This window comes from Suillus subaureus (assembly GCF_016647635.1).
Source record: "Suillus subaureus strain MN1 chromosome Unknown BJ212scaffold_6, whole genome shotgun sequence".
Taxonomy (NCBI): domain Eukaryota; kingdom Fungi; phylum Basidiomycota; class Agaricomycetes; order Boletales; family Suillaceae; genus Suillus; species Suillus subaureus.
This window is the reverse complement of record NW_024538562.1, coordinates 594,589-610,510: the sequence shown is the minus strand read 5'-3', so window position 1 is coordinate 610,510 and position 15,922 is coordinate 594,589. Positions and strand designations below refer to the sequence as shown.

At 50.0% G+C, this 15,922-nt stretch overlaps 3 protein-coding genes across 3 annotated transcripts; 2 read left to right on the top strand and 1 right to left on the bottom strand.

The window, feature by feature from the left end:
* Positions 1-2,801: 2,801 nt before the first annotated feature.
* BJ212DRAFT_1333278 (uncharacterized protein) lies at positions 2,802-3,554 on the top strand. Its single transcript, XM_041334841.1, has one exon. It carries the CDS (start codon positions 2,838-2,840, stop codon positions 3,321-3,323), a length of 486 nt encoding a protein of 161 aa, XP_041196492.1. The 5' UTR covers positions 2,802-2,837; the 3' UTR covers positions 3,324-3,554.
* Positions 3,555-8,072: 4,518 nt separating this feature from the next.
* On the top strand, positions 8,073-9,113 carry BJ212DRAFT_1297078 (TCP-1/cpn60 chaperonin family-domain-containing protein; the record flags this gene model as incomplete). Its single annotated transcript, XM_041332541.1, has 7 exons — positions 8,073-8,132; positions 8,181-8,260; positions 8,318-8,343; positions 8,430-8,524; positions 8,550-8,761; positions 8,791-8,897; positions 8,971-9,113. 7 exons carry the CDS (start codon positions 8,073-8,075, stop codon positions 9,111-9,113), a joined length of 723 nt encoding a protein of 240 aa, XP_041196491.1.
* Positions 9,114-11,333: 2,220 nt separating this feature from the next.
* On the bottom strand, positions 11,334-12,421 carry BJ212DRAFT_1426041 (uncharacterized protein). The gene is made up of 2 exons (XM_041337659.1): positions 11,796-12,421; positions 11,334-11,738 (listed from the first exon to the last, which is right to left on the bottom strand). Exons 1-2 carry the CDS (start codon positions 12,191-12,193, stop codon positions 11,732-11,734), a joined length of 405 nt encoding a protein of 134 aa, XP_041196490.1. The 5' UTR covers positions 12,194-12,421; the 3' UTR covers positions 11,334-11,731.
* Between the last annotated feature and the right edge of the window lie 3,501 nt (positions 12,422-15,922).

The window sequence follows — 15,922 nt, the reverse complement described above, 5'->3', positions numbered from 1 at the left end:
GCAATTTCACTTCTTTCGCGAGCTCCTTGTCGAATGGTGTGGTTCGTACGTGCGAAGTCCAAAATCGACAGGAATATGACAGATGTTGGGGGATGCATTTTTGGACTCGTTCTTGTAGCCCAGGATCTTCGCTATTAGGCAGATACGACGACTTCAAATCACAGATATTGAAGCGAAGACCGTGTTCCATCACTCGAAGTGACGCGAATGCAAGGTCGCATTGCGCCTTTGACAGGTCGATGAAAAACTCTCCACTTGATCGTTCGTCCGTCAAGAAATCATGGAAGGATGCGTGAAGGGGTCGGATTGGGGAACCTGGGTTGGTGGTGCCGCTGAGCAGGGACCCCATGCTTTTCACTACAAGCTCCACGTCAAAATGGTCCTCTCGCTTTGGAAAATGGTGCCTCATGGTATTCAGAGAAGCTAAAGGGAGGGGTTCAGCTGTGCCTAGTATTTGTCCCATCACTGAGCGAAACCTCGCCAACGCAGTCGAACGCAGTTTCTGCAAATGCGGAGATGCATCCCCGGGCATGACATCTTTTAAAATCAGGCGATACATGTCGTGCAATAGCGGGCTTCTCTCAGCGGGATTGCGTGACACCACAGCTTCATAACATTCCATTGGAGATAGCCCAGTATGGGACTCTTTGATGTATCCGCAAGCGAGACGCGCCCACTCGAAAAGTCCATCGGCTTTCTCAGCGAGGAGCGCGAACTCTCTGTTCTGGAAATTCAGCCCCTCCAACTCCTTGGATACGTAAGCACGGATGTCGCGCTCTGCATCTGCTCGTGGAATCTCGTCCATCGACATCTGTTGAATATGCTGAACGTCACCAAACTTGTCTTTGATGTCATCAAGCGGACGAGAAGTAACAATGAAGCGTAAGTTGCCCGGGAGGTCTGTGATTTTGGGAACGGCGGGGTTTTGATGTTTGCCAGCTAGAATGCGGAGGAGGTCTTTCCGTGTCTCTACTCCACCGCTCTCGTCCAGTGCATCGATCACGATCACGATGGGTTCTCCAGCTGACCCAGATGACTTCTCCAGTGGTTCGATTAGAAGCTTCTTCCACTGCTGGATGATATCCGGTGTATTCTTGAGCGAATTCGCGGTCTTAACTGCATCTGCCAATGCCCGCCTCATCTCCGGATCACGGTCAGCCAGGTCGCGCGCGATCGTGGAAAAGATCTTTTCATGGCGACGATCTGCTTCTCGCTGGCGGTCGAAACAGTAACACGAACCAAGCCCTCCTGCGTCCTCGAACCACTTAGCAATGGTGTGGGCGATGGCCGATTTTCCCTTGCCTGCAGGGCCAGATAACCACAGCACACGTGGAACGTTGTCCCCAGTGCTGTTGACCCATTCCGTGATCTGGGAAAGGATTTCCGTGCGTGTCCCTTCGAGGCATTCTTTTCTGGTATCTAGACCCGCGCCTTTTGCATAATTCACATCGCTGAGGTCTAATGTTTCTTCTGAACAGGTATAAATATATGTAAGGTCACAAGGATATTCGAACCCTCACCCATGCGGTGGACGTGTATGGCTATGTCGTGGACGCGTATGGCTACGTCGCGAGTAACCTGGTCCCGGAAGTTTTGCATGAGCTTATCGAACACGTCATTGTACTTTGCGATCGTATCTTCCGTTTCCGATAAGATGTTCTTTCCAAGTCTCTTCCCTGTGCGACGGTGGAAGCTCGAGACGATACAAAGCGCAACAGCTTGTTAAAACTCACAAAAATTCTTGGTCTCCGAATATTTTTTGATAAAATCGGCACATTCACGGGTCTGCTGAGAAATCTTTCCAAGGAAAGGATCCATCGACGAGATTTTGCCAAGCATCTCGTCTTGTGTGAAGCTGTAAACCTCGCCTAACTTCTTGAGAAGTTCGTGCACCGCGTTGTCGCGATCCCTTTGAGCTAGAATAATCTGTACAAATGATTGCTGAGTAACAGTGGGAGATAGGGAGAAAGAGAATGAAAACATACTTTGGCTGCACGAGATAACGCGCCCAGTGCTATCTTTGCATATGGATGTACCTGTGTAAACAGATTAATTCGGTTCTGATCGTGAGGAGGGTCTGCATACATCCGCAATCTCTCCGATAACAGCGTCGAATATCTTGAGGGGTTGGAGATATGTGTCCTCGAAATTGTCAACGAGATCGAGATCCTCTTGTGCGCCTTGAAGAACAGAATCCACAGTTATCTCAGGTCCCGAAAGTAAATGCATGTGCCTTTCAGCCTCTTGAGCATCCTGAAGTGCCGATTGGGTATCAGCCGCTTCCACACCAGACGGAGCAACCTGAACCTGCGTGACCACCAAAATTTAGATAGAGTACAGAGACTGAAGGGCAAGTTTAAGAACCTACCTCGACGTTCGGGGGAGCAGGACTACGGCTACGGGGATCCTTCGAGCGCTTGTTGCAATGTTAGTCGGATTGCAGGATCTCATTACGCATGCTCGTGAACTCACCGAGATCCTTAACTTGTTTGCACCGTTCTTAACCTTTGCCAGAAATCGACCGACTCTGCCACGGGGTCGGTGCTAGATGAAGGATGAGTCAATGTTAATGTTTGGAGCGGTGTGAACGAAGTGATCCTCAAAAAACACGTACCGAACTTTCACGAGGTGTTCCTTTGCTACTAGATGCGTGGGTTTGTTGAGTAGAATCCTTCGATGAGTTACCTTTGCTCATTGTGGATAGCAATATCAGTTGAAGGGAAGTAAGATAAGGACCCACATACGCCTCGAGGCAATATTTGTTCCAGTGTTGCAAGCGCTAAGCATTTGAATTTCGACCCCAGCCGACTGCTCAAAATCTTCGTTTCAGCTTATAAATGTCGTATAGACATCATATCCTCACTCCCAGTCCTTATCCTGGCATTTGGGTATGGATTTCTTGGTGCAGTTCTCTATTATGGTTACCTCGCTCCAGTCGGCAATTTATGGAAGCAATATTACCCCGAAGACTTGACAATGGAATGCGTCGTTCTTCATTTTCACTCTTCCCCTCGTCTCACCCACCGAACACGACATACCCATCATCAACGTCACGCAGCCACCGCCCCCTCTCAATCCTCGACCTCCAAGCCACATCCACTTTCCACCAAGAGGGCTGCCGCTCCCTTCAAATGGTCATTTCCATCCGCCACCTCCAGCGTGTCCTAGATGCATTCCCGTCAGTCAGGCAGGTACCCAAGACAGACAACTCTACCATCCACGTCATCAGCGATAGGGTGCAAAAGTCGAACGTCATTGCCGTATCCGTGTGTCCTGGGCTTTCAAGATCAGATACCATTGCACTGCTATTAACGCAGTTTTAGGATATTCATTCGACTCAAATACCTAGACATTCCTCAGGTATACGATCCCTTCTTCCGCCCTCTTACATACTTCACAACATCTGCTACGACATCTTTGCTGCATGTCCTTTTTCTCCCAACGTCTTTCAAGAGCAATGCTTACCAAGGCACCGATCCTCCAGAAGAAGTGCTCAAAGCAAGTGCACTCTACCACGAGTGTGATACTGTTAACCTACGGATACCAAATGTTACGATGACGGACGCTGCCGACGCGCAGTTAGGTGAATCAGTTTGGTTGGTTGGTGGGGTTGTTAATGATACGCGCAGGCCTCGGACTTGGTGTATGTGACAGAGGGCGAACAGCACTAAACTGCCAGGAAATCATACAACACGACAAAGTGCAAGCACACCACGACCGTATTGGTTCCTTCCTTCCCGCGATAAGCAACCGCCTAGTATTACTTAACTCAATTCCTTGGAACCTCCACACCACCCAAACCCTCCAAGCACGCATCCAGCACTCTCCAGGGCCCCTACCCATCCTACACACCCTCACCCATCGTCACTCGCGTTTCCGACGCATGCTGAATTTGTCGTGGTTGGCTCGGGTATTACTGGGACGGCGTTTGTGAGGAGGGTTTTGGAAAGTGCAAGTGCTGATGGGCATGATGTTAGAGTTGTTGTGTTGGAAGTGAGAAATGCGTGTTCTAGGAGGTAAGTATCGCATTGATTATTTCATAAAGCAACGCACTAGGCATACCTCACTGTCTCTATATCACTGACTATACTTCGTTCAAGCGTGATCACGGACAAGTTGCCGCCCAAAGTTGAGGTTGGCGCATCTCGAGGAACTACGAAGCATTGCAGAGCAGACAGGCACTCTTGTAGAATCTCAGCGGTGGGAGGTAGAATCAGTAGATGTGTTTTATAACTCGAATATGCTCGAGAAGGCGAAGACACAAGTCCAAAGTTTCCCATGCGTCTAAACTGTGCCCATTCTCCTGGCTTTCTCCGGTTTTCTTCCCAACCAACTTCAAGTTTACTCTCGTGGTTAGTACGGCCGCCATCTGTCGTGTTGCAAATGCTCAAGTGCATTTATGTGTATGCTCACTCACGATTTACTTCCTGTTTCTTCAGTTGTGTCAGATGCTGACCTACTGTTTCAGTGTACGGGCTTCACATTCCTTTGTTCACAGAACATGAAATAGCTAGGTTCTAGGTGGGCACATCGCCGTGCGATATCCGTTAAGTCAAGCTCTGATCTCTCCAATCATCCGTGTGGTACTAATTCAAGCTCAGAACGAGCTAGCGCTAGGTCTGACAGATTGGCATCAGCGGGAGATGACCAGCAAAATACAGTATGACATTTGGCTTCATTTGTATGTCAGCGGAGTGGGTCTTTTTTCATTCGCGAGATTGTGCTAATGAAGGCGCGATTCAGATCAGGTTTATCTTGAACGATTAGGGTCCTGTCAACCTGTTCCGCGTTGTCATCAATCCCCGAAGCTTTTCTCAATCTGTGGAAAATCTATTCTATCTTTCGTATCTCTTTCGGGACCAGATCTGCGAGCGCCATTGTTTCTGTTGGTTTGTTTCGATGTTTTGTACTCATTTAGGACCTCGTGCTGTTCGTTCTGACATCTGCCTAATGGCACTCATTGATGCACCCGTCATCTTAATGTATCAGTCTGTCAAGACATCCAGACAAATGTGATGGTTCGAAGAAAAATGTAGTCTCCAGGTTTGTGTATCATTTCCACCCTAAGTTAATGTGCGCTGCCGTTGCGTCTTCCTCGAATCAGCCAACGCTTTGTCCACACCTGCTCATTCGACAAGCCTTCGTTGTCGCATTTATATATCGTCTGAGCTGCGTCTGAGCTGCGTCTGAGCAGCAAGCTTTGGGACACTCAAAAGTAAGCCAAGCTGACACAGCTACTGATGTGCTCTCCTCAATCTAGAGTATAGCAGGTCATCCCTGACGCGCTGTAGAGTACTGAGGCTAAGTGGAGTGTTGATTAAGATCTCTTCCAGCGATATAATGAGGTGCTTGCTCTTTCTCTCCGTCTTGTATTTATAGTACTTCTCCAGGATACAGAGCTGCGTTTCGTCGATCACACCCACTTTTGGGGGTTTCTCGCATACCTCCCTAATCTCCTTCCGCAACCTTGACAATCACTCGTGGACAGTTCATCATAATGCCCTTCAACAGCTTCGTGAGTCACAGTCTGCTTCTCCTAATCTCATGTACAAAGATTCACATTGTCACACATTTATCACGAGTTCAATGCAGATCAATTGTAGTCCTTAGACTCTTCCCGTCGGGTCTCCAGAAATCGACTATCGAAGAGCTCCTTGACGAGGACGCCCGTTGTGACAGCCTGGTGCACCTGCGTCCAGTATCACCCGCTGATATCTATCGTTCTGGAACCTCTCCCACTCTTCGCATTGCCTTAATTTCATCCTCCTTTCGCTTACTCTTGCTGAGTGTCTTTTCCAACCAGCTGTTTGTTCATGTCTCACAGCCTATATCATCTTTACACACATCGTTTTCGTGGTGCTCTCGTTCTCACTGCTTTCGTCGTGGATATCGTGATTGTATGTTGCACTGTACAGTGAACACAATGAATTACATGTTTCGTCCCACCCGATTTTAGCCCACTTTGAATGAACTCGCTGCAACGGGAACTTGAACGACCACAGATGACGCAACAACGATGTGCTTCTGTTCAGCTTCTCAACCCGCTATGAGAAAGCGCCAATATATACACTTCAACACGACCATCATCCACGGTGCACGCGCAGCCGCATCTCTGATGGGATCAGCATGTCTGGTCTGTCGTTACGTGCTCTCACACAAAGCTCATAGCTTCACCCACATTCAGGAATTCATCGCTCATCAAGTTCATCGGTCCATAAGTTTGTCGCTGGTAACCAGAACCTCTGGTAACATCAAATTCTCATCTGTATCTCCAGCACGGGATGAATTGATGTTGACCTTACCAGACGACCCATTTTCAAATCGCCGCCACCGTCAGTCAGATAGCAGATTGACAACGAGACCTCACCTTGGCACATTCTCAACGCATCCACATAATACCTTGCCTATTTTACGGTTTCGCTCATGGAGACACAGCGATGGCTTCCACGTCGATGAAAGCAGTCGCTATGAAATTGATTCTGACACATCAATAACATGGAGAACGAATCCCTCCTTTCCAGATGGCAAGCGAATGATCAGCGGATCTCGGGACGAGGACACTCAACAATGGGATCTGAACGCGGGTAAGGATATTAAGGAAGCGCAAGGTATTTGGGGGGAGAGGGTGTTGACAGTGGTGGTGGAGCGGTGCATCCGCGACTATGCCTGCGTGTAGCAAGCGAGGCAAGAAGTGTGTGAGCACCACGACAAAGCCCGCAAAACACCAAGTGACTGACTAAGCTACGGCTTCCTACCCTACTCCGGCGGTATCAAGGGATGGTTGATAGGTTGTCGCTACTGATGTGGCAACTTGAAACTGGTGGCTCCTGTTGGTTGGGTGGGCGCGGTTCGATTCTCCACTGATTTGAAGAAGCTCGCAGTGAAGTTACATACGAGGGACTGCCTTGATGTCTGGGATATCCGATCACAGAAATCGGTTGTGAGGATAGGAAAATCCCTTGGATACTTGGATTGACTTGCAATGAAGCGCAGAGAGATGATGACTCTGACGAGCGTGAGGTTCAAGGACAACGGCACAATAGACGTTCGAACAAAATGATATCATTAGTCTGACTCATTCAAACAACAGTAACATTGTAACTCTACGACTAATGATGGTATGCAAGACCCAAGGAACAGCGAGTATCAGGTAAACGTGGGAGCGGGGAAACATGGATAGAGAACGGGTAGCAAAGTACTCGATAGATGACGACATCAAGCGACTGTAGAAATAACAGCCTGTAGATGAGGGTAGTTAAGAACCCGACAGAAATGAGATGAAATAAACGAAACAGATATTGGGCAGTGACTATTGGACAATGCTACCCTCGAACGAAGAACCAGTGACGATGCGAGTACCGTCCGGCGAGAACGAGACCGAGTCAACTGAATGAGTGTGCCACCGCAAGGGCTCACCGACTGGCTCCCCCATCCCTGCATCCCACAGCCGAATAGTGGTATCCCGAGAACTAGTGACAATCGCTGCGTCACGATCCACTTGAACCTGCACAAATGATTGCTTAGTGACAGTGGGAGATAGGGAGAGAGGAAATAAAAACATACATTGGCTGCACAAGAGAACATGCCCAGTGTTATCTCTGCATATGGATGTACCTATGGAATGAGATCAGTGTGGTTATGATCGAGACGAGGGCCTGCATACATTCGCAATCTCTCCGATAACAGCGTCGAATATCCTGAGAGGTTTGCTTTCACGAGCTATTATTTGGGTGTCTTGAGTCAAATTGCCTTTGCGCATGGTGAAGCGAAGTAAGATGATTAGAAGGGGTCTTCATCTTTTATACATGCCAAAGGGATTGTATTGAGTTTATCGTCCAATAATCGTCCACGTTCTGACTCATCGGTACCAAGAATACGTCATCTCCATCATCGATTAACCCATCATTCACCCTCTCCTCGTTGCATCACCCCGACAGCCAAGCTCAAGAGTACACAGTACGCGGTCCTTCTCTATTTCATTTCTTATCTACTTGTTAACTTAATCCAGATGGGCGTCCTACTACAAACATGGCCATCATTCTCGCAGGAGGAAATCAGAGAACCTTCTTGTGATGGACCTGAGCGAAGGGGATACAGATTCCCATGCGCCAAAGCCCTCGGTGAACTCGAAAGTGGGTTGCTTCCTCATTCTGTTTACCCCTTCTTATGAAGCGGCACAGATCTATCGGCCTCTGACCTTTCACACAGGGACAACCCTCAAACCCGTTTCACTCGCGTCGAGGAACAACAACTTGAAAGAGTATGTTATCCTCTATCCGATATCTACTAACTATCACTCAATAAACATATCTTCAAGGAAACTGCCGATTCAGATCATCGCAGGTTCATCCATCAGTGGCCTCGTCCTACGCTACCTTAATTGCTTGAGCATCGCAAAGTCCTCTCCAAATGCGACCTCTGCTGCATAGCCCGTGTCGTCAACACCACACCTTTCGCATGCATCGGCGCACCCACCCCAGAGGAAGCAGGCTACGAGACGACGAAGATCAGTGGAGACTACTACGTCAGCTCGATCCCATGGGTATCAGGAACACACAAAGACGCGCACGGCGATAATCGTGCTTAGTGGAGCAACAGCCAACCATCTTGACGACCTCGACAACAGCGTCAATGTGATCGAATCCCTTATAAAAGATCCACGGCTAGTTCCTGGTCCAGGCGCAACAGAACTAGCGCTAAACAAGTGCATCGAGGCAAACAGGAGCGGCATGAGGAAGCTGGTACAACATGCTGTGAAGCGGTATGCCACAACACTCGAATTCAACCCAGAACACTCGCTGAGAACGCGCTGGGAGATGCTAAGGGTAACGAAGTTCTCACTCGGTTGTGGGCCAAGCACGAACAGAAGGGCAGCGAAATCTGGGGTGTCGAAATAGGTGAGGTTCACCAGCTCTACGATCACCTTGATCGATCACATGCCAGGCTGAAGGAGATGGCACTCTAATATAGCTACTGACTTCAAGATCCTCGACCTACTAGCCACAAAACCATGGGCTATCAACCCCGCAACAAAAGCCGCCATATCCGTACTCAGCGTTGACATCATCATCACGAGCAAACCCGTAGGACACAGTCCCTCAACAAGCAAGTGACTGGGATGAAGATCAGGATAGTGCTACGGTAGCATGTAGACTGCTTTACAGTAAATTTGCAGACCAGAAATGTCACGAATAATGAGCATAAAAATTGATCAAGCCAGAAAGAACGTCAGGATGAGGAGCAGGAATGTTGTGGGGGGCGTGATACTGTGCAATGTCTATGGGTGCAAAAGAATTATGATGACAACAAGAAGCCCATTGTAGATGGGGGTTAGGTGTGACCGTACACACGAGCATTCATCATTTATTACTCATCGACTGGAGAGTCTATCTCCTCGTCTTCATCCTCCCCGAGGATAAGCTCCTCCATAACACATTCTTCTATGTCGTGGTTGGCTTCAAGCTTGCGTCGAAGATTAAATAGAACTGCAGCGAGTATCAGTGAAGGAACGATGAGTGGTATCACACCACGTACATGGGCGATCAGGGCGTTCACAAGTTCGTGGGTATGTCCCATGCTCGACAAGGTCATTCTAAGTTGCGCGAACGAGGTTGGGGCTGAAAACGGGTGCAAGAGTTTCAGCTAACATTCAGTTGTGTTCCTCATAGTCGGTTACTCTGGAGTAGTAGCATCAATATCATTCAGCTGATGAAACAAACGAACACAAAAATCCACCTATCGCAATCCTCTCCAAAAGATCAAAGTTTGCCTGAGGAAGCCCGTGCACAACACTCCGGATACAGGCAAGCCACGAGTCAAGATTCTCGAGCTATGCAAGAACATGAACATTGAAAAAGACCATTAATAGAATGGATATTACTCATTGTTTCGATAACATTGAGATGGGACGACGATAGAAAGACAGGCTCCGGGAGTAACCTAAGCCATGACTTGACCAAGTCGCACACGGCATGAATATCATTGTCGGGGGCGATAGCCTAGGCCACTCGCCCGATGGATCAGCGGTTAATTACGTGCAGCCCGTTGACGTTCCAGATAGAAATCACATCTCTGTTGAAGGCGTTGCAGAGAGCATTAACTTCACAAGTAGTACCAGCAACACGATCTTTTTTTAAAAAAAGTCAGGCCTCAGGAAAAAGCGACCCCGGACCATACAGAAAACTCTGAAGTTCAGATGTTAAGACTCAAGAAGCTTGCAGTCAAGACGCATTCGTTCTGGAAAAACAAGGACAAACAAATAACTTATTCCTCTCCGAAGCAAATCCAGGACTGCAATCCTCGCCCACTGGACCGTCAATCTTTCACACGAAGCTCCAGAACCTGATATCGCATCGCCCGGTCGCTCGTGCCAACTAGCTTAGACGACGACGATTACACTGGGGAAAAAGGGAATATGGACCGATGGTAATTTCGCACCTTTATCTTAACTACATAACCGCGAAATGATAATATCATGATGGTGCATATTCTTCTCGCACGAACGCAGGCAGCAGTGCGCCCTGTTCAGAACTATCACCTCATCACTCAGATGTATCTTTCGAGGTTCCAGTTCTGGAATGCTTTGTCGCGAGTATCAACAACTTATAAGCTCCATCATTTGAATCTCTTAATTCTCACTCTTCTCCCGTCCTCGTTGCACCCACCGAACCTCCACAACATCATTGTCAGTTCCTCCCAAACTACGACGTGCCAAACTTCGCAGACACCTCTGTATTCTCTCCAACTACGATCGTTCCTACAATGATGAACACACCTTTGGAGTGGAAATGAAGACACCGTTACGCCGAACCCTGCTATTTTGCGTTGGAGAGGATGATGCGGGTCACGGCAATTGTCAATGTGCACCACCCAATGACTACGATTTGCGACCAATGACTCCAGGCCTGTGTGTTGACTCAGACGCACGTAGTAATTGTATTATGAACGCTCACCCAATAGCTTCGTGAGTCGCAATTTACTTCTCCTAGTCTCATATAAATATTCACATTGTTACACATTTATCACGATATCAATACAGAGTTATGAAACTCGATTGTAATCCTGCGATTCTTCCTGCTGAGTCTCCAGAAACCGACTATCGAAGAGCTCCTTGACGAGGAAGCCCGTTGTGATACCCTGGTGCACCTGTGTCTGATATCACCTTCAATTCAATGTCCTCTATCGTGCGGAACTTCTACTCTTCATATCGCCTCATTGTCATCCCCCATTCGCTTGCTCTTGCTCAGTGCCTTTTTACATCCTGACACGCATCGTTTCATGTTGCTCTCGTTCTCACCGCCTTTGTCATAGATATCGCGATTACTATATGATGTACTGTATAGCAATGAACCACATGTTTCATCCCATCCCCACTTTGAATGTACTCGGAGCTTGAACGACCACAAATGACCGCAAAAACAATGACCTTCTGGTCAGCTTCTCAGTCCGCCACGAGAAAGCACCGATGATATGCATCGCTTGGGCGCAATCCACGGCGCACTCGGAACGGCGTTTCTGGTGGAATCGGCATGCCTTGTCCGTCGTTATGTGCTCTCACAAACTAGCACCAACATCACCAGTGCCACACCGTCACCTCACGTCGTTCACATGGACAATCCTAAATTTACTGGATATGGAATAGAACACAAAGTATGATCCACTGTACACTCATTCACGTCCAATTGTATGTGAAATCTCCATAATAGATCCATTGCTACAAGCATCGTCGGTACTAAGGTCTGCAAATATTGATTTTAGCAAGTGCGAATAACAGAAAGGGCATTGAGGAGACTCACTCCTCTCGGCATTCTTTCCAGTGTTGTCCATGTGCCATGCGGCTCAAATCAAGCTCGGGACCTCCTCTGGGTATCACTAATATAGTCACAGGGTTATAGAATGGGTGTCGAGAAGCGGGTGGTACCCAGAACAAGAGTCGATGTTTGGGCCCCACCACCCATCCACTGTCAACATTCAGGAAAAAGGGGGTCGAACTGTGGTCGTCATGGGATACTCCCTCCGTTAATTCAGAAGTGTTGCGCAACGCATGAATGGAGTTGGGCGAGAAGCAGACAAAGTGATTGTTCCAAGTATTCAATGTCATGGGAGTGATGGACTCGATGGGATGCAGGACGCGATGTTCATCTGATACTGCTGAAGGATCTGACACAGCGCAATATTGGGACGGCTGGCTCATCACTACATCCCACAGCCGAACAGTGGAATCCCTTGAACCAGTGACGATGCGAGTGCCGTCCGGCGAGAACGAGACCGAGTTTACTGGATGAGTGTGCCCCCGCAAGGGCTCACCGACTGGCTCCCCCGTCCCTGCATCCCACAGCCGAACAGTGGAATCCCTTGAACCAGTGACGATGCGAGTGCCGTCCGGCGAGAATGAGACCGAGTTTACTGAACGAGTGTGCCCCCGCAAGGGCTCACCGACTGGCTCCCCTGTCCCTGCATCCCACAGCCGAACAGTGGAATCCCTTGAACCAGCGACGATGCGAGTACCGTCCGGCGAGAATGAGACAGACGTTACTGAAGAAGTGTGCCCCCGCAAGGGCTCACCGACTGGCTCCCCTGTCCCTGCATCCCACAGCCGAACAGTGGAATCCAAAGAACCAGTGACGATGCGAGTACCGTCCGGCGAGAATGAGACCGAGTTTACTGAATTAGTGTGCCCCCGCAAGGGCTCACCGACCGGCTCGCCCGTCTCTGCATCCCACAGCTGAACAGTGGAATCCAAAGAACCAGTGACGATGCGAGTGCCGTCCGGCGAGAACGAGACCGAGTAAACTGAAGAAGTGTGCCCCCGCAAGGGCTCACCGACTGGCTCCCCCGTCCCTGCATCCCACAGCCAAACAACGGAATCGTCCGAACCAGTGGCGATGCGAGTGCCGTCCGGCGAGAACGAGACCGAGTAAACTGAAGAAGTGTGCCCCCGCAAGGGCTCACCGACTGGCTCGCCCGTCCCTGCATCCCACAGCCAAACAACGGAATCGTCCGAACCAGTGGCGATGCGAGTGCCGTCCGGCGAGAACGAGACCGAGTAAACTGAACGAGTGTGCCCCCGCAAGGGCTCACCGACTGGCTCGCCCGTCCCTGCATCCCACAGCCGAACAGTGGAATCCAAAGAACCAGTGGCGATGCGAGTGCCATCCGGCGAGAACGAGACCGAGTTTACTGAATCAGTGTGCCCCCGCAAGGGCTCACCGACTGGCTCCCCCGTCCCTGCATCCCACAGCCAAACAGTGGAATCCCTTGAACCAGTGACGATGCGAGTGCCGTCCGGCGAGAATGAGACCGAGTTTACTGAACGAGTGTGCCCCCGCAAGGGCTCACCGACTGGCTCCCCCGTCCCTGCATCCCACAGCCGAACAGTGGAATCCCTTGAACCAGCGACGATGCGAGTACCGTCCGGCGAGAATGAGACCGACATTACTGAATCAGTGTGCCCCCGCAAGGGCTCACCGACTGGCTCCCCTGTCCCTGCATCCCACAGCCGAACAGTGGAATCCCTTGAACCAGTGACGATGCGAGTGCCGTCCGGCGAGAACGAGACCGAGTAAACTGAACGAGTGTGCCCCCGCAAGGGCTCACCGACTGGCTCGCCCGTCCCTGCATCCCACAACCGAACAGTGGAATCCAAAGAACCAGTGACGATGCGAGTGCCATCCGGCGAGAACGAGACCGAGTTTACTGAATCAGTGTGCCCCCGCAAGGGCTCACCGACTGGCTTTCCCGTCCCTGCAACCCACAGCCGAACAGTGGAATCCGAAGAACCAGTGACGATGCGAGTGCCGTCCGGCGAGAATGAGACCGACGTTACTGAAGAAGTGTGCCCCCGCAAGGGCTCACCGACTGGCTCCCCCGTCCCTGCATCCCACAGCCAAACAGTGGAATCCCTTGAGCCAGTGACGATGCGAGTGCCGTCCGGCGAGAACGAGACTGACCAAACTGAATCAGTGTGCCCCCTGAGCACCGTCTGAACAGCTGGCCAATCATATTACGTCCAGAATGCCACACGAAGAGTGTTCGGAAACCGTGCAGAAAACTTTCTCGATAGCAGACAGTTGGCAGGCAAGAATGGGAGTGCTGATACATACAGATGTGGCGTGCTGTGTAAAATCATGCCGCCGAAGACTTGAATGAACCTCTGTACGTCCATTGCGGTCGACAAGACATCTTTGAATTTAGGATGGCCCTGTGGTTGCGCATGAGCCCTTCATCTGGCACTCAGTAGCAATGCACTCACCTTCAGCCACTGGGGAATGAGTGAGAGAGCAGGAACTGCGCCGCTGAGCGCATTGATCAGGGCGAGCGACTCGAGCCAGAAAAACAGCCGCTCGTTGTCGAAGAACAATTTCACTTCTTTCGCGAGCTCCTTGTCAAAGGATGTGGTTCGTACGTGCGAAGTCCAAAATCGACAGGAATATGACAGATGTTGGGGGATGCATTTTTGGACTCGTTCTTGTAGCCCAGGATCTTCGCTATTAGGCAGATACGACGACTTTAAATCACAGATATTGAAGCGAAGACTGTGTTCCATCACTCGCAGTGACGCGAATGCAAGGCCGCATTGCGCCTTTGACAGGTCGATGAAAAACTCTCCACTTGATCGTTCGTCCGTCAAGAAATCATGGAAGGATGCGTGAAGGGGTCGGATTGGGGAATCTGGGTTGGTGGTGCCGCTGAGCAGGGACCCCATGCTTTTCACCACAAGCTCCACGTCAAAATGGTCCTCTTCCTTTGGAAAATGGGACCTCATAGCCTTCAGGGAAGCTAAAGGAAGGGGTTCAGCTGTGCCTAGTATTTGTCCCATCACTGAGCGAAACCTCGCCAACGCAGTCGAACGCAGTTTCTGCAAATGCGGAGATGCATCCCCGGGCATGACATCTTTTAAAATCAGGCGATACATGTCGTGCAATAGCGGGCTTCTCTCAGCAGGATTGCGTGACACCACAGCCTCGTAGCACTCCGTTGGAGATAGCCCAGTATGGGACTCTTTGATGTATCCGCAAGCGAGACGCGCCCACTCGAACAGTCCATCAGCTTTCTCAGCGAGGACTGCGAACTCTCTGTTCTGGAAATCCAGCTCTTCCAACTCCTTGGATACGTAAGCACGGATGTCGCGCTTTGCATCTGCTCGTGGAATCTCGTCCATCGACATCTGTCGAATATGCTGAACGTCACCAAACTTGTCTTTAATGTCATCAAGCGGGCGAGAGGTAACAATGAAGCGGAAGTTGCCCGGGAGGTCTGTGATTTTGGGAACGGCGGGGTTTTGATGTTTGCCAGCTAGAATGCGGAGGAGGTCTTTCCGTGTCTCTACTCCACTGCTCTCGTCCAGTGCATCGATCACGATCACGGTGGGTTCCCTAGTTGACCTAGATGACTTTCCCAGTGGTTTGATGAGAAGCTTCTCCCACTGCTGCATGATATCCGGCGTCTTCTTGAGCGAATTCGCGGTCTTAACTGCATCTGCCAATGCCCGCCTCATCTCCGGATCACGGTCAGCCAGGTCGCGCGCGATTGTGGAAAAGATCTTTTCATGGCGACGGTCTGCTTCTCGCTGGCGGTCGAAACAGTAACACGAACCAAGCCCTCCTGCGTCCTCGAACCACTTAGCAATGGTGTGGGCGATGGCCGATTTTCCCTTGCCTGCAGGGCCAGATAACCACAGCACACGTGGAACGTTGTCCCCAGTGCTGTTGACCCATTCCATGATCTCGGAAAGGATTTCCGTGCGTGTCCCTTCAAGGCATTCTTTTCTGGTATCTAGTCCTGCGCCATCTGCATAAGTCATACCGCTGAGGTCCGATATTTCTTCTGAAAAGGTATGAATATATGTCGAGTCACAAGGACGTCCGAACCCTTACCCATACGGTGGATGTGTATGGCTACGTCGCGAGTGACTTGGTCCCGA